At 42.9% G+C, this 24,283-nt stretch overlaps 3 protein-coding genes across 5 annotated transcripts in view; 2 read left to right on the top strand and 1 right to left on the bottom strand.

The window, feature by feature from the left end:
* Nucleotides 1-793: 793 nt before the first annotated feature.
* EXOSC3 (exosome component 3) lies at nt 794-23,201 on the bottom strand. 2 transcript variants are annotated; one of them, XM_074330740.2, is made up of 5 exons: nt 23,068-23,201; nt 6,072-6,822; nt 5,145-5,294; nt 3,165-3,316; nt 794-1,802 (listed from the first exon to the last, which is right to left on the bottom strand). In XM_074330740.2, exons 2-5 carry the CDS (start codon nt 6,393-6,395, stop codon nt 1,601-1,603), a joined length of 828 nt encoding a protein of 275 aa, XP_074186841.2. In that variant the 5' UTR covers nt 6,396-6,822; nt 23,068-23,201; the 3' UTR covers nt 794-1,600. The 2 variants fall into 2 exon arrangements, with proteins under 2 accessions (XP_074186841.2, XP_019584711.3); XM_019729152.3 differs by lacking the exon at nt 23,068-23,201 and adding an exon at nt 7,492-7,882.
* Nucleotides 7,872-20,740, top strand: LOC109446079 (uncharacterized). The gene is made up of 5 exons (XM_019729151.3): nt 7,872-8,028; nt 15,552-15,731; nt 16,393-16,492; nt 18,204-18,334; nt 19,913-20,740. Exons 1-5 carry the CDS (start codon nt 7,990-7,992, stop codon nt 20,204-20,206), a joined length of 744 nt encoding a protein of 247 aa, XP_019584710.2. The 5' UTR covers nt 7,872-7,989; the 3' UTR covers nt 20,207-20,740.
* DCAF10 (DDB1 and CUL4 associated factor 10) overlaps nt 22,538-24,283 on the top strand; it is a 41,177-nt gene continuing 39,431 nt past the window's right edge. For both annotated transcript variants that reach the window (XM_088793288.1, XM_019729144.3), the window contains exon 1: nt 22,538-23,156. In XM_088793288.1, the coding sequence (XP_088649414.1) occupies nt 22,624-23,156 (533 nt within the window). In that variant the 5' untranslated portion in view covers nt 22,538-22,623. The remainder of the gene's footprint in view (nt 23,157-24,283) is intronic.

The following is a 24,283-nucleotide window of genomic DNA, read 5'->3' as shown; positions in this document are numbered from 1 at the left end:
CAAAATCAGCTTGTCCTAACCTAGCCCTGCTTTGAGCTCCCATAGCACTTTGTTCCCACCTGTGGCTCCTACCCTGTCTCCCGAGTATGGGTGTGGAGGACTTCTCTCTTCCTAACTGTAGCCTCCTAACTGGGTAATTTGTGGGAGTATCTTTGTATCCTTCTGAGCCTTGTACAAACTAGATTTTCCAAATACATTTGTAACAGGTCAAATTGAAAAGCAAAAACACAGTACTGGTAAGTCTTAACTTGAAAATAGCCAGAAAATACACTGCATCTGACACAAGCATGTTAGAGAACCTCCCATTACACAAATCTCAGCGCTTCCTTTTTTCGTGTCCTAGTTCGATACCGTTGTTTCAGTTACTCTGACCAGTTTGGGTTAGTCACAATCTAATCCTTCGGGAGCTATGATCACTTGAGAAATTACATCAATGTCTTTTTTTACTTCAAAACAGCCCAGTCTTCAGGAAACATCTTTAGGAACACATAATATTCCTTGTTTTTTATCAACATACTGAATGAGTTCTATAATGCCATCCAAAAGGGAGGTGCTATGAATAGACTGCAGGGGCCTGTGACTCTTTTGTTCTCAGGGAGCTCTGTGAGCCCAGAACCTCTGACCTGGATCACCGGGCAGGCTTCGTTTCCACCTCTAAAGACTTTGCTTAAAATGCCAAATACCAAATTCCTCTCCAACTCCATCACAAACCTCCCCAATTTTTTCAAAACCTAGGCAAGTAGTTTTTTTGTTTGGCTTCTAGGAAATGATCTTAGTAAAATAAGACTTGGGATTCAGAGATCCTCATCAGTGTTATTTATAGAACAAAACACCGGACATATCCAAAATATATTATAACATGAAAATGAAATATACAACTACTAAATTTTTAATAGCAAACATGAAAGAAATATATTAAATGTTGTTTGAAGTGGACAAAGTCTATTACATAGTATATAAAGTATAATCCTGTAATTCTAATTTGAAAAACATGCATTCACATATAATTGGTTGAGAATGTAGGCCAAGTTAAAGTCTGTGCCTCAGTTTCTTCCACTAGGAGAATAAATGTCTTTTGCAGTTACTAAGAATAAATGAGTTAATCCAAGCAAAATACTTGGAACAATACTTGATACATCAATAACCATTAACTATTACATACTCACCGCTGAATAATAGGATTACAGGTGGTTTTTGTTTGCTTCTTTATACTTTTTATGTATTCTACATTTCCTTTGGTTAACATGTTTTATTATTACCAGCAAATAATTGTTATTTTAATGCTCACTTCCAATTTATTATAGAAGCTGCATTCTAGCAAAAACTAAGGGACTTAATATGAAATATACCATAATACTAACTTTTAGTAAACTTTATTGTAAAGAACTAAAAAACCACACCATTATTTTATAATGATTTTTCTCACCCACAAGAACATGGGTGGCAATCAGTGACATTTTTATAAAAATATTTTAAGACTCATAAGACATTTACGTTTGTCTTCTGAAGATTTAATGGGGAGAGGTTCACCTGAAAAAAATTTTCCCCAGGAAATCCATAGTCTCTTGGCTCAACTGACCCATAAAAAAGTCCACATATATCAACTTTCTGCCAATCTAGAGAAGATTTGTTTTCTTTGATCTGTTGTCATGTGTTCACAAGCTTCTAAAATGTTTGCCAAAATTAAGGTCTGCTGAATGGTTTTTGCTTTAACCCATATTCTTCCATTCATTCCAAATACTATCTCCAGTGGGTAGAGTTTTCCCACTTCCTGTAGGATTTCACAATCTGGAGCTAGCAGCCTGGTGAGAAGAGGAAAGGAAATGAAATTTAATAAAGTGACAGGGTGAGACCTGACTCCTTTAGGAGGGGACTCTTTTTCTAGGCAGTTCTCCATAGTTACTCAAAGTCCCACCAACATCAAGCCAAGAACAAAGTATATGACAATATTTGTTGCCCCCTTTCTTCCAGGAAGCTTTACACTTACCAGTATACTAGAGGTCACAACAGTGAGCTATCTACAAAGAAATCAAACTCCCTGTGTCACCAACTTCACCAAAAATGTGTACCGTTCTTCCCCTACATTGTCAGAGCACCTTAATTCTAGGCTTTAGAATCATAGCTTCTGAAAGTGCTATAAGAACACTTTAAACTTATTTTCCTGACAGTGTTTAAGTCTGGAATTAAACTAACTACTTGGAGAGAAGCATTAACTTTTTCAAACCGCAAGGGTGCTACTTGGTTAACATGCTTCTCTAACATCCTGAACTATTTCTCCAAATCTGCAGAATAAGTAGCAAAGAGAGGCATGCAAGATAGTGCTGAACTTCAGGATCTAGAAGTAAAGCCCTGTAATAGGACACAGCTTTGGGTAAGTAAAGGTCTACTAAACACCTATCAAAATCTGCCTCTGGGAACTATTAAATCTACCAGGACAGAACAGCAGGAGCTTTCTGTGAATAGCTACATAAGCTGAGGATCACAGCCTAGCTGTACTGGTTCCCATTATTAGAGAAATTTGGTGATTTTGTACAATTGTAAATTGCATTTGTATTCAAGTGACTTAGAAGGGGGAAAGGCCAGTTTTTACATTTGGGCTGAGTATATTGGCTGTAAGGAACCGCAGACCTTCTGAAAGAGAAGACTCCATGTCAACACAAACTACACTGCCAAGTACATTTGAATTTGTATTTGAATTAAGAGGTTGGGACTAAATGCATGAGTTTACAACTGTGCTAAAATGAATACTGATTTTTTAACTCTGAGGAGATTCAGACGTTACAGAGAACCCAAATCGTAAATAACAGCTTTTCAAGACGGTGTAATTAATTATAAAAAACATGCAAACCGGCCAGCCCACTGGCTCAGGCAGTCGGAGCTCCGTGCTCCTAATGCCAAAGGTTGCTTGTTTGATTCCCACATGGGCCAGTGGGCTCTCAACCACAAGGTTGCCAGTTTGACTCCTGCAAGGGATGGTGGGCTCCGCCCCCTGCAACTAACAACGGCAACTGGACCTGGAGCTGAGCTGTGCCCTCCACAACTAAGACTGAAAGAATAACAACTTAACTTGGAAAAAGTCCTAGAAGTACACACTGTCCCCAATAAAGTCCTGTTCCCCTTCTCCCCCCACAAAACCATGCAAACCAGAAGGCATCAGGACTTACTTTCTAATTAAGCCCAAAGTCACTTTAAAAAGCAGACCATCCTGTCCAATCACACCCATTCCGTTGGCTCGTCCACAGCTGTCAATACAGACCATCTCTGGTTCCATATCTTTATTAGCAACCACAAATTGTCCATAGATGAGATCTCCAACCTACAATAATTGAAAAGTTTATTTCCTCTGAGCAAGTCATTTTATAGGTGCTACTATTGGTTCTTTCCCACAGGCAGCAATGCCAATCACCTACAGTTCTGTGGCTAAGGGACTGACTACACTCCAGAATTCCCAGAGTCACTCTGGAGTTGGGTCTTAAAAGAAGGCAACATTAACACATGTACCCTCCCACTTCACCCACCAGTAAATCCCCAGACTGGGAGCCATCTCAAAGCCAGGAAACACACTCTAGGGTTACACTGTCCAATCTGGTAGCTGTTACCCACATGTAGTTATTTACACTTACTTTTAAGTTAATTCAAATCAAACACGTAAAATTCATTTCCTTAGTTGCATTAGCCACATTTCAAGGGCTCAACAGACTCTTATGGCTAGGGGCACCCATACTAATCAGTGTGGATGTAAAACATGAGCATCATCACAGAAAGTTCTACTAGCACTGCTCTCGGGAATTACAGAAGATTGACAGAAAAGTTACGGGCATGTGTATTATTCAAAGCAAAATGGAACATGGTAATACACTGACACTTCTCCATGCAAGATTTACTTGAAAACCCCAGATTTGAACTTCAAAATGATGAAACTAAGGAAAATTGAGAATGAACTTGTTCTGTTAGTACCTACTATTTGTTGGTGACTATAGGAACTAGAAAGGAACAAAACATTCTCTGCCTTTCAAGAAGCGTTTGGTTTTGGAGGGCAGTGGAGATGTACATATAAACAACAAACGTCATCAAAGGCTGAACGCAGTTAAGTGCTACAGCAAAGTTATAAGAAAACGTGACTGAAGATTACAGATGGTTTTACAGAAGTGTTGGTGTTTTCCTGGGTCTTAAAAGATGAGTTTGCGTTCCACAGGCTGAAAAGGGGACAAAACAATGCAGACAGAGAACAGCCTGAGCAAATGTACATGGGCAGGAAATTATGAGTTCAGTAGTGCTCTTACATAGTTTGATGTGGTTCAAGCACAGCTGTATGAAGATACAATTATGGATGAGGGAAGACTTGAGAGTATAATGCCAAGGAAATCTGTACGCTTTGAAGAAAGCCTACAGAGTGTGTGAGGCTCTCAGCGCTCACCTCTCAAAATCCTGGACGGAAGGGCAACGAGTACAGGCAGGGATGTTAATGAGGAGGTAACTGACCAACTCCAATCAAGAGGTACCTAAGGCCTGAACTTGCAAAATGGAGATGCAGGGGTGGACTTAGAGATAGCATCAAATAGGATCAATAGGATTAAGCAACAAAAGATATATGTAAGGTGAGAAGGGGCAAAGAAACCAAAATTCTGGTTTGGTTGTATAGGAAATGTGACTATGTTACCTGAAAAGCCCAAACAGAAAACTTGAGGAAACACGACTACTCCTCTGTCAAATCCAGGAAGATTCTTAGGAAACAGTGATGTGACTGAAGTTGTGAGATGACAGTCCCAGGACCTCAGTCAGGATGGATGGACGGCGGATAAGGCGATTTGCACCATTTATCCCTCCTTCCTTGCTAAACCCATGGCTTGCTTACTTCTACGTCCAGTAGATATGGACATAACAGATAACAGAGAGAAAAGATATAACCTTTCAACATAGTTGAGATGAAACAACCCCCAATGTAGCAAATGTAATATAAGTATGTGGCTCTGGGCCCAGAGCTGGAGCATCAAAAGGAACTCTTGGCGCATGGAGTGATCACAGATGCTCGAAGATCATCCTATATAACTGGGGGAAAAGGTCATGTTTTGGAGACAATTCAGGTAGGCTTCTGGATATGTGGATGCTTTTCTTCTTTTGAAACCAAAGGTTGCTATCTTTACCTGCACATTTGGTCTGTTTCTTTTAGTTGCACCTTCAAATGCCAAGTAAGACAAAGAAGCTGGCTCACTCCCTCCAACATCAACTTTGAATGTATCTCCAGATTTAGCTGTCACTATGCCAATTACATGGTCTCCTTTCACTGGAACATACTACAAAAGAAATCAGAATGAGAGAACAACCATAAATGACAATCATTTTCAAGATATCTTTGAAGATATCTTCAGCAAATCCTTAGTGGTTACTTTATTATGTTTGTCACTAGGGATATTTAGAAAATATTTTGAAATCCTGGTTTACAAATTAATACAAATCTTAAAACAAACTTGATCATATGCCACTTTCAGTAAAAGAAAAACAAACACATCATACATATAACTCTCAAGTTTACAGCTTTTAATAGTCTGTTCACTTGAGCAGGTATCCCATACCTCTTCAGTATCCTTATCACGAAGCCCCTAGCTTCTGTCTGCACATAAGTCCAGTGGCAAAGGGGGTCTTCACAACCAAGAAATACCATTTCATTGTTAGACAAATTTTCCTATATGAAATTCTTACTTATTTCTAAGAGAAACAACTCCCTGTGATATCCTCATTGACCCTAGTTCTACATTTTGGGACTCCCTAATGATAAGCTTGGTTCTCCCTGACTTTTGGGATTTTGAAGACTATGACCATGTCTCACAGTCCTTATCCCTTGTATGCCAACATTTCCAGACTCCTTTCCCTCCCGGTCGCCCTTCTAGGGCCACGTACCAGTTGTTCAGTCTCTCTATAGGAGACGCAGAGATGGACCCAGACACGGTTGGCCCTAGGCTAGCCTTAATACAGGAGGGCCCCAGCGCCCCTTCCCTGGCTCTTCGGAGAAGCCTTCCCAGAGTGAGGATACCACTCTCATGGCCGTACCACTGCTCCGGAGTCCAACTCACCCGTTTCTGCTGCGAGTCCACCCAGTAAACGCCGCCGCCGCTACCGCCGCTGGGCTCCTTGTGTCGGAGGCGGCCACACTTGGTGACCAGCAGGCGGTCGCCACAGCGTCGCAAGCCAGGACCGCACACCACGCGCACCCGGGAGCGCGCCCCGGCATTTAGGAGCAGCGGTTGCTCCCCTGTACCTCCCGGACCTTCTGCATCCTCCTGCTGCGGCAGCAGAAGCTCCTCACCCGGGAGCACCACCTGACCTAGCACAGTGCGCGCCGCCCGCGCTCTGCCACCCCCAAGGGACTCGGCCGCCGGGGCCGCCGCCTCAGCCATCCCGGGCGCCACCAAACAGTTTCCGGCTTCTGCTTCTGGCACCGCGTCCAATCGCAGCCCGCCCGAGGCTCTCCGTTTTCGGTAGTAGCGGTCTGCTGGACTTGAATCTGTGTCTGTGAAGCCTGATCCCTGTGGGCCGGCGGGTCCCCCCAAGGTAGCTGCTGTGTCTCTCAGCCGGCCGCCTACCCTGCAGTCTGCAGGTCAGTACAAGAAACACGCAGCTTGAGTTGAGCGCAGAACCTCTACTTCCGGGTCGCACGCTGGATACAAAACGCTCCCACTTAGGGTTCCGACGGAACTTTGGGAACCGATAGGGTGGCTTCCGGAGTTGGCACTTCCTTCCGACTCCGCCCACAGAAGGAAAAAGTATCTTTCTTTTCCAAAGTAAAACCTTTTCTGTTGTTGCTAGAGAAGATATCTATTCACGCTACGGAAAACAGAGAAGAATAAAAAGAAAATAAGAAAAATAAAACATACTAGGCTTGCACCCATTTGTCTCCCTTGCTAGACTGTCATCTACTTCTCATTCTTTGTAGCCCAGGGTTTGGCTCAAAATAGGTAATACCTGATGAATGAGTGGATGTTAACATTTTGGTATGTATTTCTCCCTACACTTTTTTTTCCTGCAAATATAAACATATCACATGCACATTTCCACATAATTTAGCTACCCTTACATGGCCTGGGAAAATCAGTAACTGCAGTTGAGTCCTTGCTTCTCCTTTCCCGGGAGCACACTTTAGTTGCCCATGTAGAAATAGATGAATTCCAAATCCATAGCACTTCAGGTCTGCTCTTCTGACTTTTAGAGCTCTTACTTGAAATCACCATTTCCTGTCAACTGGCACCTCCAATTAGAACTTCATCAGATTCCCAGCAGGGGTGAAAACTCTTGGGGAGTCGCTTGCCTCTGCTCATCTTTTTGAGGCATCTGCTTCCAACGCAAATTTTTAGATTTTTAGGATGTTTAAGACAGACCATCTATAACATGCCCCCCAAATCTGGCAAGATATTGGTGAGCCAACTCAATAAGAACTCAACTGAAATGTAACTTTTGTTGTTTTGCAAATTTTAAGAACTGTTCTTGGTCACTTACCCTGGCAGAAGGGGTGGTGTAAATTCTTTTTCTCCTTCCCACTCCAACCCAGCTCCAGAGGGCCTGGAACCGGTAGGTATCAGTGACCAAAACTGCTTCGAGTGTGGCTGGCCCAAGACGGTGCCCGAAAGGTGCTCAATGACTTAGGATCAGGGCTAGGCAGAAAGGGAGATGGGGAAGTGATCCCGGGATTATCCGTCAAGCACCCCACATCAGTGGAAGAGACTCTGGAAGAAACTGCCCCAACCTATCAAAGGAGCGCCATCAAGTCCACTTCCCTGTAGGGGCGGCACACAGGTATCCATCCAGCTCTCTCCCAAGTCAACAGATGAAACCAGAGGCCAATAGTAAGTCTTTTCCCTGAAGACCGGAAGTTCCGGTCCCGAGGGGCAGGTCATCAGGACCACGCCCAAACCTTTCCCGACACACCCGGAGGGGCAGGACAGAGGGCTGAACGCGTGCGGGGAAGGCAGCCTGGCTTCTGCTTCGCGTGCCGCGATGCCTGTGCTTCGCAACCTGGGCGTCTTGCGGCCTCTGGTAAGTGAGAGCACCACCGGGGTTGATGTGCAGGTTTCTGGGGATGCGAGGTGGGAAGCCAAGATCGTGAGCGAGGGCGTGGAGACCGGGTGGGGAGACCAGGTGGGCTTCGGCCACCCGCGGTCTGGTCCCAGGGTCCCAGGGGGTTGCAGTTATGAAGTTTGCATTTCCGAACTGTGTGTATTACCTTTTCGGGGTGTGAAAGTGACCGCAGTAATTGAGGAATGCAGTCGCAGGCGCACTTCCGGAGTCGAGACCACGCCCCGCCCTCAGCCCGCGCATGGGGGCTTCCTGGTGGATCTGCCCTGTGTGGGGGCTTGCTGGCTGGGAGTCCGTGCAATTCTCGACTCTCTCTGGAGTACACCTCCTCATTTCTGAGTATTTTCTTCAGGAAACTACCAGATTGCCCTTCAGAAAAAGGTTGGACCGGAACACGGCCTTCTAGACTCTTTCCTCAGAAACTACTCGTTTCCTCACGAGTATCCTCTTTAGTTATCTTTCTACTTAAGGAGTTGGAAAAGTGGCATCTCACGGTTGCTTTTCTTTTTATTGATTAGTGAGGCTAGGCGATTTTTTTCCTTTCAGTCTGCAACACTAGTTGAGCCTTTGCTGGATGATGGTTCTTGCCCTGAGGGGGTTCACTGTCTTCACAGGAAAATACCCAGCGAGCGTTACAGTGGCTGTAGCGGCCTGATTAGAGTCGGCCGTAAAATTACAAAGGATAAAATAGTTACAGTACCTCTGTGTAGGAGGATGGTAGGGGTCAGGATAGGTGTGCCGAAAGAGGTACTATTTGAGTGAACCTTTAACATTTTTTAGTTCACTGGTTTTTAAAAATTACAAATTAACTGCATGCTGATTAAATGAATAGCAAAAGACTCCATGGAAGTAATGTTAATATCTTTATTCAAGTAAAGGATGTGAACATAAGTGCTCATAATTATTACTGCACAAATGAGTGTCTACTTGCTACAGATGCTTTTAATCACAAAGAATTCTGTCTATGAAGAATTAAAGAGAGCTTTACAGAGTGTAAGAATAGATATAAGAACCATCTATTACCCTTAGTACTGCGATAGAGCACCCAAGAAGAGCCCCTCCCCCTTGGCATGACTGACTGAGACCTTGTTGGAGAGGGCATGGCCATGGCTCATTAAGTGGCAAGAAGTCACTGGTAATCTGTGCCAGTTGGACTTGCTAGAAATTCACCCTCCAGAACTTGCTGGCACTTCGAGGATGCTGGGGAAAGCTGTTCCTGTGGAGGTGTCTCCTGAAAGCCTGTTACAAAACTGCCTCAGAGGTTGGTAGGTAAAATGTCTGGCTGCTGGGTTCTTCTGGCCACCGAGCAAAACAGGAGCAGATACTGGAGAAGCTGCCTGGAAGCAAAACCTATTCTTCCTGCAATGCCTCTGCCGGGCCTTCTACCTATAAAGCTTATCTTCATGATAGATAGCAAAGGAAAAATATTTTAAAGGCCCAGATCCATTTTCTCAGAGCAGGCAGTGATGGGTGAATTTAGAGCTGAGTGGTAATATATTGATAACTGGCCCAAGGTCTCATGAGGTTGTAAGATCAACAAACTGGTCAGTAACATCAATAAGATAGATTCTAACCAGATCCAGATGGCTTCACTGACAAACTCTGACAAACATTTGAAGAATTAATGCCCATTCTTCATAAACTCTTCCAAAAAAACAACTAAAATAATTAGAATAGGGAACATATTCCAATTCATGCTATGAAGCCAGAATTACCGATATCAAACCAAAGATACCACAGGAAAAGAAAACTACAGATCAATATCCCTTATGAATATAGACACAGAAATCCTCAATACAATACTAACAAACTGAATTCAGCAACGTATATAAAGGATTATACACCAAGACCAAATGGTCCCACGATGGCAAGATCTTTTAACATCTGAAATCAATTAATGTAATATACCGTATCAATAGAATAAAGGACAAAAACCACATTATCATCACAATAAATGCAGGAAAAAGCATTTGAAAAAGTCTAAAACCCTGTCATGATTAAAAACATGTAATAAACTAGGATTAGAAAGGAACTTAAAAAAGGGCATCTGTAAAAAACCTACAGCTAACATCATACTTCATGGCAAAAGACAAAGCTTTTCCCCAAAGAGAGGAAAAAGACAAGGAAATCTGCTTCCTGCACTTCCATTCAACATTGTACTGAAGATTCTATCCCAGGCAATTTGGCAAGAAAAATAAATAAAAGGTATCCAGATTGCAATGGAAGAAGTAAAATTCTCTATATGTAGGTGATACAATCTGATATATAGAAAATCCTGAGGAATTCATTTAAAAAAACGTTAGAACTAACAAAATGAGTTCCGTATGGTTGCTAAATTTACGAACAATGTACAAAAATCAGTTGCATTTCTGTACACTTGAAATGAACGACCAAAAATGAAATTAAGAGAACCATTCCATTTGAAGTAGCATCAAAAAGAATAAAATAGTTGGGAATAAATTTAACAGAAGAAATGCCAAACTTAAACTCTAGAGACTATAAACATTGTTAGAAAAAGTTAAGGAGCTAAACAATTGGAAAGGTACCTCATGTTCATGGATCAGAAAATTTAATATTGTTAATAATTCCTATCAAAATCCCTACTATCCTCATTGCAGAAATTGACAAACTGATCCTAAAACTCATATGGAAATTCAAGGGACTGAAGCGTGTGTGTATACACACACTTTTATATACACCAGTATGTGTGTGTGTTTATATATATATACACATATATTTGTGTGTGTATGTGTGTGTGTTTATATATACACACATATATATAAATATAAATACTGGAGGTGCCAAAAAAATGTATACAAGTGGACACTTCGGTCAGCGTTGCTCAAGCAGTAGTTCGCCATAATCAGAAGTGTCTGGACACTGATGGTAACCACTTTGAGCACCTCTTGTAATTGCAGAAGTCAAACATGACTTGTATTCTTTTGTTATTGGTATACATTGAGCATTACAATTTTAATACAGTTTTCCTTTCTTAAAATGTGTATACATTTTTTTGGCACCCTTTTTTGGCACATGATATATATATCACGTGTATATATATCATGTATATGTATATATGAAGTTGGAGGACTTACACTTATGATTTCAAGTCTTACAGTAATCAAAGCAGTGCAGTACTGGCATAAAGATAAAAGTAGATCAATTGAAAATATAGAAGTAAACCCTCACATTTGTGGTCACCTGATTTTCAACAAAGGTGCCTGGCAAGGGAATTCAATGAGGAAAGAAAAATCTTTCAACAAATGGTGTTGGGACAACTGGATATCCACATGCAAAAGAATGAAGTTGGATCCCCCCTCTCAAACTATATACAAAAATTAACTCCAAGTAGATCAGAGACATTTCTTCAAAGAAAATATATGAATAGCCAATAAGCACATGAAAAGCTGCTCAAAGTCATTAGTCCAGGAAATGCAAAGTACAACCACAATGAGACACTTCATCCCCATTCGTATGGCTATAATCAAAAGATAATAACAAGTGTTGGTGAGGACTTGGAGAAATTGGAACCCTCATATATTACTGCTAGGAGTGTAAAATGATGCAGCCATTTTGGAAAACAATTTGACAGTTCCTGAAAAAGTTAAATACAGAGTTACCATATAACATGGCGATCCACTCCTAGGATATACCCAAGAGAATCGAAAACCTATGTCTACACAAAAACCACATGAATGTTCATAGCAGAATTATTCATAATAGCTCAGAAGTGAAAACAACATAAATGTCTATCAGCTGATAAATGGGTAAACAATTCCATACAATAGGAAGTTATTCAAGACTAAAAAGGAACAAAGTATTGATACATGCTGCAACGTGGATGGACCTAGAAAATAGTATGCTAAGTGAAAGAAACCAGATACAAAAGGCCACATACTGTATGATTCTGTTTATATCAAATGTCCAGAATAGACTTTAGAGACAAAAAGTCGATTAGTGGTTGCCAGAGGGGAGAATGGAAGTTATTGTTTAAAGGATAGAGTTTCAGTTTGGGAAGATTAAAAAAAACAACATTCTGGAGATGGATGATGGTGATGGTTCCACAACACTATGAATATACTTAATGCCACTGAACTGTACACCTAACATGGTAAATTTTATGTTTCTTTTACCACAATAAAACGAACTATTTCCACAGAAAAAGGAGAAGGATAGATGAATCAAGTATGGCAAAATTCTAATAATCATTGAATCTGGGTGATGGGCACATGGGTTGGTTTTTTAATTCTATTCTCTCATTTTGTTTGAAATTTTTCATAATTAAAAAAAATAGTGTGGAGATGGGCAAAATAGATGTCTTCTTGATGACAGTTCAGTCTGATGGAGTAAATAATTGTTATGAAAAATTATTGCAAAACAATAAACACAGCTTTGACCATGCTTTTCTCCTGTGAAAATCCTCCAGGGGCATCTTATCACCTATGGGAAAAAAAGCCAGATTCTCTGTGACCCTGGTCTTTGCTCACCTTGTCACCCTCATCCTGCTCGTCCCTGACTTTCATTTCCTCTAAGTAATACCAAATCACTTGTAATGTCTCACATATGTGCCCTGATCTGTGCTATTCTTCATGCCATGTATGCACTTTGCTTAAAATTCCTTTTAAGGTAATAAACCAATCTCCCTCCTCCTTCTGAACCTCTCCTGCAACACTGGGCTGGATCACCAGCCCCTCCAGGGAATATCTTCTGATCCCAAGTTGGACCTAACTGTCCCTCATGTATTTCCATAGCTCACCCTAGCATGACACATCAGGTTGAAACTTACAAATTTATATACATGCATGCACACACACCTGGAACGTAGAGACTGGGATATCAAAAGCCTTGCACAAAAGTCTGTGAATGAGTTTCTGTACCAGGAAGAGCCCCACTAACTTAAACTTGGCTGGATAGTTGTCCAGCTTTAGGAATATTTTATGTCACATCCCTGCAGGGACTACTTAGTTTAATTTTACTCTAGGCTAAAAACGTTAGAGGAAAACAGTAACATGACTCCCACCCTTGAAAATAGTCACTCTAATTTATTGGTAAGTAATGTAGGTAAATAGTTTTAAAGTCTACAAGTCTTTGGAAAAACAACAGTGGCTTCCACGTGGGTGAGTAGGGAATGGAAGTTATTGCTTAACAGCTACAGAGTTTCAGTTTGGGAAGATGAAAAAAAAAGTTCCTCTAGTCCCTATCCCAAGAGGCAACCACTTTTATCTACAGTTCACGTCTTCAGAAAATAACTAGCCATTGTTTTGAGGGTGGCAGTGGGGATAGCAGCCTGGCCATTGGGCTCAGGGACCAAGATATCTGGCCATTTTGTATGCAGGCTCCTCCACCTGCTTTCAACCCTTTACCATCTGTAGTGTCTGTACTTCCTAGGGCTGAGCCTCCTTGGGGTCCTGTAGAGCAAATAGGATCACCTGTCTGCAGCTATTTCAGGGGGTAACTATCTCCTCTCTACTAGGTACTGTTCTTCCATAGTTGTACTTGAAGTTCAGGGGTGACTCTTCCAGAAGAGTCCACTATTTTGAGCTTAGCGTCCTGTGTAACTGGACGGTGGGGGAGTAGCTGTGTTTTTTCTCAAAGTCTACCCACAATCACACAAGGCACCTCCTTGCTGTGCCAGGTACATAATCCTATGTCCTATTTCTTGCTGCATCATTAGGCTGACAGCAGGCCTCATTTTGAACTTCCACATTCAGCTTCTCCTGACAAAGCTATGGCAGTACTGAACTTGCATTCCCTCTTGGTAGCTGTGTCCTGGCTGTCCCGGCAGAGGGAGATGCAGTTGTGATATTTAAATCCCAAAGTATGAATCTGTGTGGACAGAGCTTTTTTGGCTTGGTAGCCTCATGGACCATGGCCAGTCTGTGGCCTGGTTACTCAGATACTTGCCACCGCCTAGCTAGTGGGTAGGGAAAGCTAAGGTAAAAAAACAACAACAACAACAACTTACAAAATTTCACAGCCTAGGCCTTCCGTTTTTGTCAGATGTAAGTGCTGGCACAGAGGTGTCAGAGGTCAAGTGCATGTCAGGCAGGCCAGCTGCTACAGTAGATAGGACCCATCAAGGGTTTCCAGAGGGTGGGAGGGGAGCTGTTCAGATCTTTTCTGTGGACTAGTAGTGAATGTGTAAGCAAATGTCAATTGGTAGATCCACAGTGTACTCCAGTAGACTTAATCGCGCCCTTATTTTAAACCTGTAACATTTTATTTAATATATAGTATTTATAAGTGCAAAGCTTTGTTTTAAGAGCTTTATATGTATTAACGCATTAAATCCTCATAACAGCGCTATAAGTTTGGTATTATTATTGTCCATACTTTACAGATGAAGAAGCTGAGGGGCAGAGCAGTAACCCACCTCTGGTCGCGTAGCAAGTAAGCGCAGAGTCAGGATTGGATCCAGGCAGTCTGGCTTCACACAGCCCTATATTATACTGCCCTTCACAGTCAGGTTCACTGGCCAGACTGAGCTATCTAGAAAAGCATCATCTCAATTTTCTTGCATCGCTCTTAGAAACTTGTATAGTAAAAGGCATGAAGGGACTGCCCATTCAGATTTATATTTGTTTCCCACTCTTCATTTATAGTATTGCTAGTTTCTTACACTTTTTAGTGTTTTATGTTTTTTTTTAGCTGGGGAATATTGAGGAACAGTGTATTTTTCCAGGACCCATCAGCTCCATGTCAAGTCGTTGTTTTCAATCTAGTTGTGGAGGGTGCAGCTCAGCTCCAAGTCAAGTTGCTGTTTTCAGTCCAGTTGTGGAGGGTGCAGCTCACTGGCCCATGTGGGACTCGAACCGGCAACCTTGGTGTTATGAGCACCGCGCTCTAACCACGGAACCAACCGGCTGCCCAGTTTTTTTTTAAAGAAGGCTGCAGAGTTGGAAGAACATAGAATTTGGAGTCAGACAGATCTGAATTTGGATCCAGGCTCAAATGTGACGTAACCTATCTGATCCTTAGTTTTAATATCTGTAAAATGCAGGATTACTGGGAGTGGTGGTGAGTGTGTGTAAAAGACCTGGTACATATTAGGCACTTACCATGTAATAGTTATTACAATTGTTGTTAGCAACAGATGATGAAATCCTGGTAATCACTTGGTATACTTAAAAGGGCTGCAGAAAAGCCTCATGGTCATGAAGAACCAACCCTAGGAGGTTTTATTGCTATTAGGTGCTGTCTGAGCTGGGCTTTAAGCCAGGTATTACAAATAGGTTACTTCGTCCACTGTGCCCTCATATCCCCTTCCCTTGGCAGACATTACTAATTGATTACAGCATTTTTTCTTGTTGAACCCAGAATGCTTTTCATAACTGCTCAAGGTGGAGGACTTGTAATCAATGGGAGTTGGCCTAGGTAGGAGGTAGAACCTGTTTGCCATCTTTCCTTTAAGCCCAGATATACAGATTAGCTACCCAAGCCATTCCTTCTATAGCCCATCCAAACCTGTCTTTGTTTCCTTTCAGTCTGTTCTGTGCCTTGTGACAAATAGGTTTTGGAAAACGTTGCCTGTGGTGACCCTGAACTTGCGCCTTTATGAGACTCAGCAGGAAGAAAAGTTCAAACCCATCAGCCGTTACCCCATTCCCTACAAGAAGGACCTGCCTTTTGACATTGTAGAACTCATGGAGGAGATAGAAAATAAGGTGAGACACTCAACTTGTGCAGGAGATCACACAGCCAGTGTGACTGTATTGGCTGGAGTGGAATCTCTGGAAATAATTAACCAAGTCTGCCCAAGGTCCCACTGTGGAAAACATACTGAAAACCCAATGTCAAAATCCCAAGGCTGCTTCTTATTTTTGATATGGCCTTGGGCAAATCGCTCAACCTCTTTGGGCCTTAGTTTCCTTATCTGTAAACTGGGGGTAATGACACCTGTCTTACCTACCTGACAGAGTTGTGGAGAAGGAAAAATGATATTGGATGTATGAAAAAACTTTACAAAATGCTTTGCTAATATTTAATTAGCTTATTACTAATTTAATTAGAAATAAATGAGTTAACACTAGACCCTCTGTGAAAAGGTAGGAAATCAATAAACCTTAAATTCCAAGAAGTGTCATTTGGTTTAGTTATGACATTCTCTAAATTTCATAAAATGATTTACCAAGAAGAACTCACATACACCTTTAGAAGTAACACTTACAATATCCTAAAAGGTGAAGGTGAAGGTATGTGTGGATTGTGCTTTGACACCAAGGCTGTGGCCTTTCTAAGATTGCATGTAGCATTCAGCAGACCGTATCGGGACTCCCAGTTACTGTTTTCATTTTACAATTATGTATTTTGTTTCCTCCCCCACAGAGAGGATTTTTGCCAAATATATTTAAAATGTTGTCTTACCGGCCTTTGGAATTCAGAGCCTTCTTTGCTTATTACAACATCATCTTCAACAAAGAAACAGGTAAATGGAAAAATATTGTTCTTTCCCACATAGTCCCAAATCACTGGAGCTAGGGGAAGTTCAGAAAGACTGTAGTTGGCTGAGACATTCTCTGGATTCTGAGGCTGAGGTCTGAAGTATTATGTTTATAGGTATAGAACTGAAATAAGTTAGGTAATACCTCTAGCTTATCTTTACTACTTTGGGCTTAAAAGCCATCGATGGCTCCCTACGGTCCCCTGAATACATTTCAGGGACTTCAGCCTGGCAGTCATGGCTTTCTTACTTAGGATTCAGGTTAGGCTGCTGTTACCAAGACCCCAAAATACCTTGCTTTAAACAAGATAATTTTTTTCTCTCACCTAATAGTCCCCATGTGAGCTGCTAGGGGCCTGTGTAGAGTTGTTTAAGTTGTTTACTATCTGAGATTGCCTCTGTCTATATGCTCATTCTGGCTCAGCACTGCTACCAGCAGAAAGAGAAAGGACGAGCACTTGCAGGCACACATCCCTTCCCTTTAAGATAACAACATGGAAGTCACACACATCACCTCCATTTACATCCCACTGGTGAGAACTTAGTCACATCATCACGTCATCACATCTAGCTGCAAGGGAAGCTGTATGGCCATGTGCCGGCTAAAATTAATGGATTCTATTATTAAAGGAAGAGGGGAGAGCAGGTACTGGGAGACAGTCTATCATAATGACTCTCCGTGGCCTAACACCAGACTGTCCTCCCGGCCTCATTTCCCTGAGCCCCTCTTTATGTTCTGTTACTCTCCAAAACATTAGGTTTCAAGGTATCTCTCCTCTTTAACTTTGCTCATACTTTATATTGCTACTGGGATTCCTTTTCTCCTCTCTGTGCTTTGTGAATATGAACTTTCCTTCAAAGTCCATCTCACCTGCCTTCACTTACTAGGATTTTTGTTTCTCTGAACTTTCCCAGGCTCCTTCATCTGTCCTTTTCCAGTGGCATACGAGTGCTTGTCTGCCTTATCTTTCTACAGCTTCTACAGCTTCTCTATTCTAGTGGGAAGAGACAAAGTCCATGTTCATAATATGAGTTCTGCCATAAAAAAATGGAAACTTCAACAAAGTACTTAAATGTCGCAAAGCCTTGATTTCCTTACTAGTAAAATTTTATTAATGCCCACTCAGCAGAGCTGGTGTGAGGATTAAATGAGATTACAAATGTAAGGTTCCCAGAATGGTGCCACATACCAAAGTAGATACGTTCCTTCTCTGCCTCTCCCTACCCCCAAGTAGTAGGTTTCTTGAGCTTAGGAAGTCTCTTCTCTTCTTTTCCCTCGTCTTTAAAAAGTCATTGTCCAGTACCTGATGGGCCTCAGATAATGGTTCTTGAATTTAGTAACTCATTCAATACATAATTTCTGAGCAACTATATATTATATTAAGTATTCCTTTGGGGATATAGTGGTGAACAAGTCAGAAAAATGTCTAGACTTTCCAACAGCATCTAGAGAGGAAAACAATGAATAACTAAATAAAATAAAAGAACAAGTTGAGTGCAGGAAGTTTTAAGTATCACGAAGAAAATAAAATAGGATAGTTGGTAGTGAGAGACTGGGAATGAATGCATAAATGAATGGGTGAGTGAGTAGGTGGGTGAGCAGCTCTATTGCTAAAATATGGCTGAGCCTTCCGAGGTTCTTCCTGAGCTGCTGTCCAGGGTGTGTGGACAGGTCTCCTCTCCTTTTCCTCCCCAGGCCAGCTCAGCAAAGCTGACAAGGAACTAATCATAGTGGTGATCAGCCTGGCCAGCAGGTGCCCATACAGTGTGGTTGTCCACAGTGCCCAGTACAGGGTCTACTCGAAGAACCCTGTGCTCGCTGACCAGGTTAGTGCCCGCCTCCCCTGTGCCAGTTTCAGGGTCTCTTAAGACCTGAGGAAAGGGAAAGGCACATACTACTGTAAGGTGCAAAGAACACATGTCTCTAGCTCTTCCCATTGCTTGAGTTCCCTTTCAGTTGCCATCACTGGCCCACCTGCTTCTGTGTGTATGCGATGTTTGGGGCTAGAGGTCAACTGAGCCCCAGCTTTGTGCCAGACCTGGTACTGGATACTTGACATGCATTCTGTCAAATGCATACAACTCCCCCTCTAGGCTGAGGCTTATTATAACCATTTTATCCTTGAGGTTCAGAGCTGTAACTTAACATGGAGCGTACAACTAGAATGTGGTAGAATCCATTTTCAAAGCTTGCACTCTTTCTGTTACATTATACTGTTTGCATTTTCCAGTGTAAATTTAGTCTATCCACTAAGTTATTCCTAATGGGCCCAAACCAGTTTTGTAGGTTTTATTTCTTACTGCGAGCCCCAAGCCTGGGCCTGTCTGCCTCCCATTCTGGAACTGCCTCCATCTACTCTTTGCCACCAAGACTAGTTGTGAAATGGGTCTCAACCCCCCAGCCAATGGCTTACCCTCTCCTTGTTTCATTCAGAGTTGGGTCATTTGGGTGTCGGAGGTCATGCTGATTCTTCCCAGAGAAATGGATCGAGGGTAGACATAGTGAACATGGGTTTGTCACCAAGCTTACAATGTCCTACTGATCCCCATAGTGAAATTCCTGATCCTTTAGCTGGGGGGGACAGAAATATCTGTTTTCTGCATTTATTCCTGAGGTTGAAAGTCATCAGTCTTCATTCCCCAATCTTCCCTCCTGGCCCTACCTGAGTGGAAACCTTGCAGACTGTTTACCGAGAGCCTCTGTTGCTATCCTGAAGATAACTTCAGGACAGATACATTATCCTCTTTCCCCTGCTCAGAGCCTTCTGCCTAGTCCCAGGATCAGTTTCTTAGGCATTGCCTCCCTAGTGACCATATGGTGTGCTGTCACACCATGGTTCCCTGAACTATTTTTCTGATTTTAGGTGTTTAGTAGTTTGTAGTATTATGCTTCAGCATGGTAATGACTGTTATTAACAGTATAGTCTTTGGAATCCAATACACTTGGATTCAGATCCGAGCTCTGCTCGTCTAGCAGTGTGACCTTGGGGAAGTCTCTTCACCTCTCTGAGCTTTAGTTCTTTTGCCAATAAAATGGGAGTAGTAATAAAAAATACTACTTCCTAGGGAATTAAAGGGATAATTATCTGAGCTTTACTTTTCTCCTATGAAAAGATTTGAGGTCCTTATGTACTAAGAGTGTCTGAATCTGGTTCTGAGAGTTTGATGCTATAGGTGTTTAGTGAAGAAAGAAGTTCTTACAGTTAGAGTAAAGAAGACTTCTTGGCAGAGGTGGGACTGAGCCAGAGTTCCAGGTTTGCATTCCATTGAACTTGACCAAGATATCTGTCTGGAAAATTTGTTATGGCCTCTTTACCCTTGGATTTTTTTTTATTAATGCCCATGTGTTTTATTGGCTGCATTTTGATGCACAGAGATTCTGCTTCTGACTGTGTTTTCTTGCAGGTCTGTGTGAACTGGAGAAAGTCTGACCTCCCTGCTCGGGAAAAGGCAATGCTGGAATTTGCACTTGCTGTTTCCAGAGCTGATGACATAACAGATGACCATTTCAGAAAGCTCGAAGTGCATGGCTTCAACCGAGAAGATGCCTGGGACATAGCTACCATTTCAGCTTTTTATGCCATGTCCAACTGCCTTGCTAATTTTGTCAGTCTTGTTCCTAACAAAGAATTCTATTTGATGGGCAGAACCAGTGATGTCAAAGACATCAAGAGTGATCCTGCTGCTCCCAAAGTATAAAAGCCTGAATGGAAAGGCCAATGTTTACATTTCAGGCACGTTGCATTAGAAGACATCAATTGGGAAGTAGTTTTCTGAAAACATCTAGTCAGTGGACAGGGAAAAGAGTAAATAAATATGCTCCCTGCTTGCTTGATGAGATAGATCCTAAGTGTTGGGGATATCCAGAAACATGTGATACCTGGGCCTAGGGGAAACCTTTGCCAGTTTCAGGAAACCTTTGCCAGTTGTTTACTTTTGTTGTTATCTAAAAAGAGCATCAGGAGCAAAGGAGTTCAGAGGATGCTTTAGGCATTTTTGATGAACTGACATCTGTGAATTTCAGGAATTTAAAGTTGGAAATTTTTTAGCTTTCAAAAATAGTGTTACATAGAAATTGGTCTATATAGACTGTGATTTGAAATCAGTTCCTTGTTAACATGGTTGTATTTAAAGAGTCTCAAAGGCAGTGGGTAAATAGGAGCAGGCATAGTTAACGTTGTTCCGTCTTTAGTGCTTTCTCAGTTAACTTCCAATAGTTGTGTGTGTGTGTGTGTGTGTGTGTGTGTGTGTGTGTACACACACACACACACACACACACACACACACTGATTGGTTGTAAAATCATGGTCATTTATTTTAGTCCTTAGGTTTATTTTAGATTTTAGTGAAGATTATTTGGAATAAGTGAGCACTTAGCATTTTAAGTAGAAGCATAAAAAAAAACTGGTATTACTGAAAGATTTGTTTGGTATATTACAAACACCTCTGCTTTTGGGCTAAAGTCTGTGGGTATCTTAACTTTTCAAGAGTGATACCTAATTGCTAGAGGTACATGTAAACCTATAAAATGTTTTTGTTCCCATTTGATTTCTTTAGATTCTTTAAATTGTCAGTGAACAGTTCTTATTCAGTTTTGGGGTTATATAATGTGTTAATTTTGAATTGCCTGAACTGTGAAATCTAATTATCTTGAGCTAGCACAAAAGTCTTGCAGAGCTTGGGTTTTTCTATTGGAACTGTATCTTAAATGCCTTAGAATATGGAACCCTTAAAATTAAGTTTTATTTACTAAAAAAATTAACATTGGTGAATGTATCATGGCCAAGGTTTTGTAGGCCATAAAGTTTTAGCCATTGGCCATAACTTGGAGGTCAAGCAAGGGGCCTCTATTAAATATTTGTTGCAGCTGGAAATTGTGGGTCATTAAGGGAGATTATTTGTTAATCATATGACAGACCTTTACCCCTTCTGCTCTGTGTGGGCAACATGGGGAATATCTCCAGAGGAATGGCTGCCTTATCTTACCTGAACTCAGGACACTTGCTTCTTGCCCTTTTTTTTGATTAGCTTGTGGACAGGAGAGCTGAGTAACTGTTAACTTTCCTGCTGGGAGCACCTGCTGAATGTTCAGCCCTCTGAATCTCATTTCCTTCCACCAGATATACTTTGGGTCTATTCTCACAGGATAGATCTTTCTACAAAGATCCTCCAGATTTTTCCTCAGTCACCAAATGTGAACCTTCTACAACACAGCTCTTGATCTAGGCTTAGAATTGTCAGTTCCTTATCTACCCCTCCTTGTACTTCAAGCTTTACTTTATTGAAGACTTCCCTTCCCCAAAAACACCCCAGTTCTTGTTAATCCTTTTATGCAAAGTTCTATGTATTTATCTTCAACAGCAGTGAAGGGCCTTGTATCTGTCATGTCCTCCATGCCCTGCCTGGGAGGTTGTAAGCGGGGTTGATCCTGGGCTCTGTTGCTTGTAAGATAGATTTCATTAAGGTCTCCAGCTCCCCTCAGTGACTCCTGGCTGGATATATGCCTGGTCTTGCAGAGAGGAAGGCTTTGACCTTGATAAAGTTTTGACCTACTGTGCAGAAGCTGGGAATCGGGCAAATATCGGCACCAGTAGGCTCCACTTTCCAGGCACTGTACAGACCAGGGCTTTTTAGTGCATAAGTTAATCAGAGCCCTTAGACTCCCAGGTTCAGAAGGCAGTAAACTATAACACTTACTATGCGTGACCTGCACATACTATGGTCATTTCTTCCCCTCGCTGATCTTAGTGTAAACTGCGGGATAACAGTACATAATCATACCCAACCTCATTGACTAGTCAGTCCCACTCATCCCCTGACACACAGTAACGGTCGCTGACAACTACAAAATGACTCTGTTGCATTAGGTGCCCAGATGCCAATTGCACCATACAGCCCCGGCCCTCTGCTTTCTGTTGTGTACACAGTCGCTCCCGACCGCCCTCGGTCGGTGTCCCGGCTTTCGCGGTCCCCGGCGGATGGTGGCCAAAGGGAGGCGCGGGTTTCCCAGCCGGCGGGGTTAGGCCGCCGCGCGCCGGAAGTGGCGGCTGGAGCGGGAGGGCCGAGGTGGCTGCCAGCGGGGCAGCAGTCGGGAGGGGGGGGCGGGGGCGTTAGTCATGTTTCCCTTCGCGCCTGGTAGCCCCGGAGGGGACCGGGAGGCCGGGACTGAGGAGCCGGCACCCCACGGGGGACAGGTGTCAACTGCCGAGCCGCTCCCTTCCCCGCCTGCGCCGCCACTGCCCGGGGCTGGCGCAGCCATTCCCCCATCGCCCTCCCGGAGCCCTCATCGCTCCGGCGGCCCCTCGCCGCCCCAGGCCTCGCATGCCGGGGAGCTCCGGTTAGCAGGAGCACTGGAGTTCTCAGCTGCTTCCCCCAAAGGAGAGCCATTACCGCCCTCCCCGACGCGCCGGCGGCCCGGGCCAGACTGCAGGGTCGCGAGCCAGGGTCGGCGCGGCCTCGGCGGCCCTGGCACCCGGCTCTTCGGGTGGCTGAGAGAACGCAGCCTGGGCCGCGGGCTTTTCGTGGACCCGGCCCGGGACAATTTCCGCACCATGACTAACCTCTATGGTTCCATCCATCCTGCCGACTCGGTGTACCTCAGCACCCGCACCCACGGTGCCGTCTTCAACCTCGAGTACTCGCCCGACGGGTAAGCGCGGCCCCTCGGAGGGCGGGTACCCGACTGCGCCTGGCTTGGCTGCCAGTGGGCCGCTGCCCAGGTCTCGCTTGCTCAGCCCGGGCCGGGGTATGCGAGTCTGTTTGGGGTCGCTGGCCTCATGCCTCTGGCGATTTCTGAAATGCTCTATCGCTGTGGGAGGCCCCATCCGGCTTTTTGAGGTCGGCCGCCGGTGGCCTCATTTGCTCACCTGGACGCCCAGGCTCTCTGAAGGGGAAATTCCTAAAGCCACATAGCGGGTCTGTCAGAACCAGTCTAAAACGGTTTTCTGGGGGGCACACAGTAGATGCTCAGTAAATACACTGGATAAATGCCCATTTTTTCCCTGTCACCCTTGGCATGAGTTTTTCTCACCTAAGCATGTGTCAAAGGTAGGGAGGGAGCCTGCAAGATGCCTTGTACTCTGTGCTTTGACTTGCCCTGAGGGGACAAGTGTGCGTTCCTTTGCTCCAGTAAGATGCTAAAGACACTGCAGAGAGTTGTATAATGATGTGGGGCATTTTGAAGTTCCCAGGCTAGACAACATGCTTCTGTTAAGAGGAACCAGCCTTTTTCCTGGCTGATTAAATAGCTCATGTTTGGCCTCACAGTTTACTTTGTGCCAATTTTCAAAATAATGTATCTTCTTAAAACTGTTTTGTGAGTTTGCGAACAAGTTTAACAGCAGTCAAAGAAAAAAATTTACACACAGTTCCACCATGAGACGACTTAGTTCATGTAACTAGTACCTTATCAAGGCTTCTGGATTCTTGTCATTTGCTTAGTTGTTCATTCATTCATTCCCTCATTCAGCAAATAATTGTTGAGCATTTGTATGTACCAGAGATGGAGGTTACGGTGGTGAGCAAAACCAGTTAATGGCACTGCTTTCATTGAGCTTGGGACCAGTTGGTTCAACTAAATATTAATAACCATACTAAATAATTCATAATGTATATTTACAAATTGAGATAAAGGCTTGAAGGAACCTGTTGTGGAATAGGGTGTTTGAGGTTTCCCTTAGGAAGTGACACTTAAGGAAGATCAGAAAAATGAGAAGATGAGTTAGTCAAGATAGCGTTGGGGAATATTTCGTATGTAGGAACTGGTATATCAAAGGC

The sequence above is a fragment of the Rhinolophus sinicus genome, chromosome 16 (assembly GCF_057876585.1).
Source record: "Rhinolophus sinicus isolate RSI-liver-muscle chromosome 16, RSI-T2T, whole genome shotgun sequence".
NCBI lineage: Eukaryota > Metazoa > Chordata > Mammalia > Chiroptera > Rhinolophidae > Rhinolophus > Rhinolophus sinicus.
The sequence above is the reverse complement of the archived record's forward strand: the minus strand, read 5'-3'. Positions and strand labels throughout refer to the sequence as shown.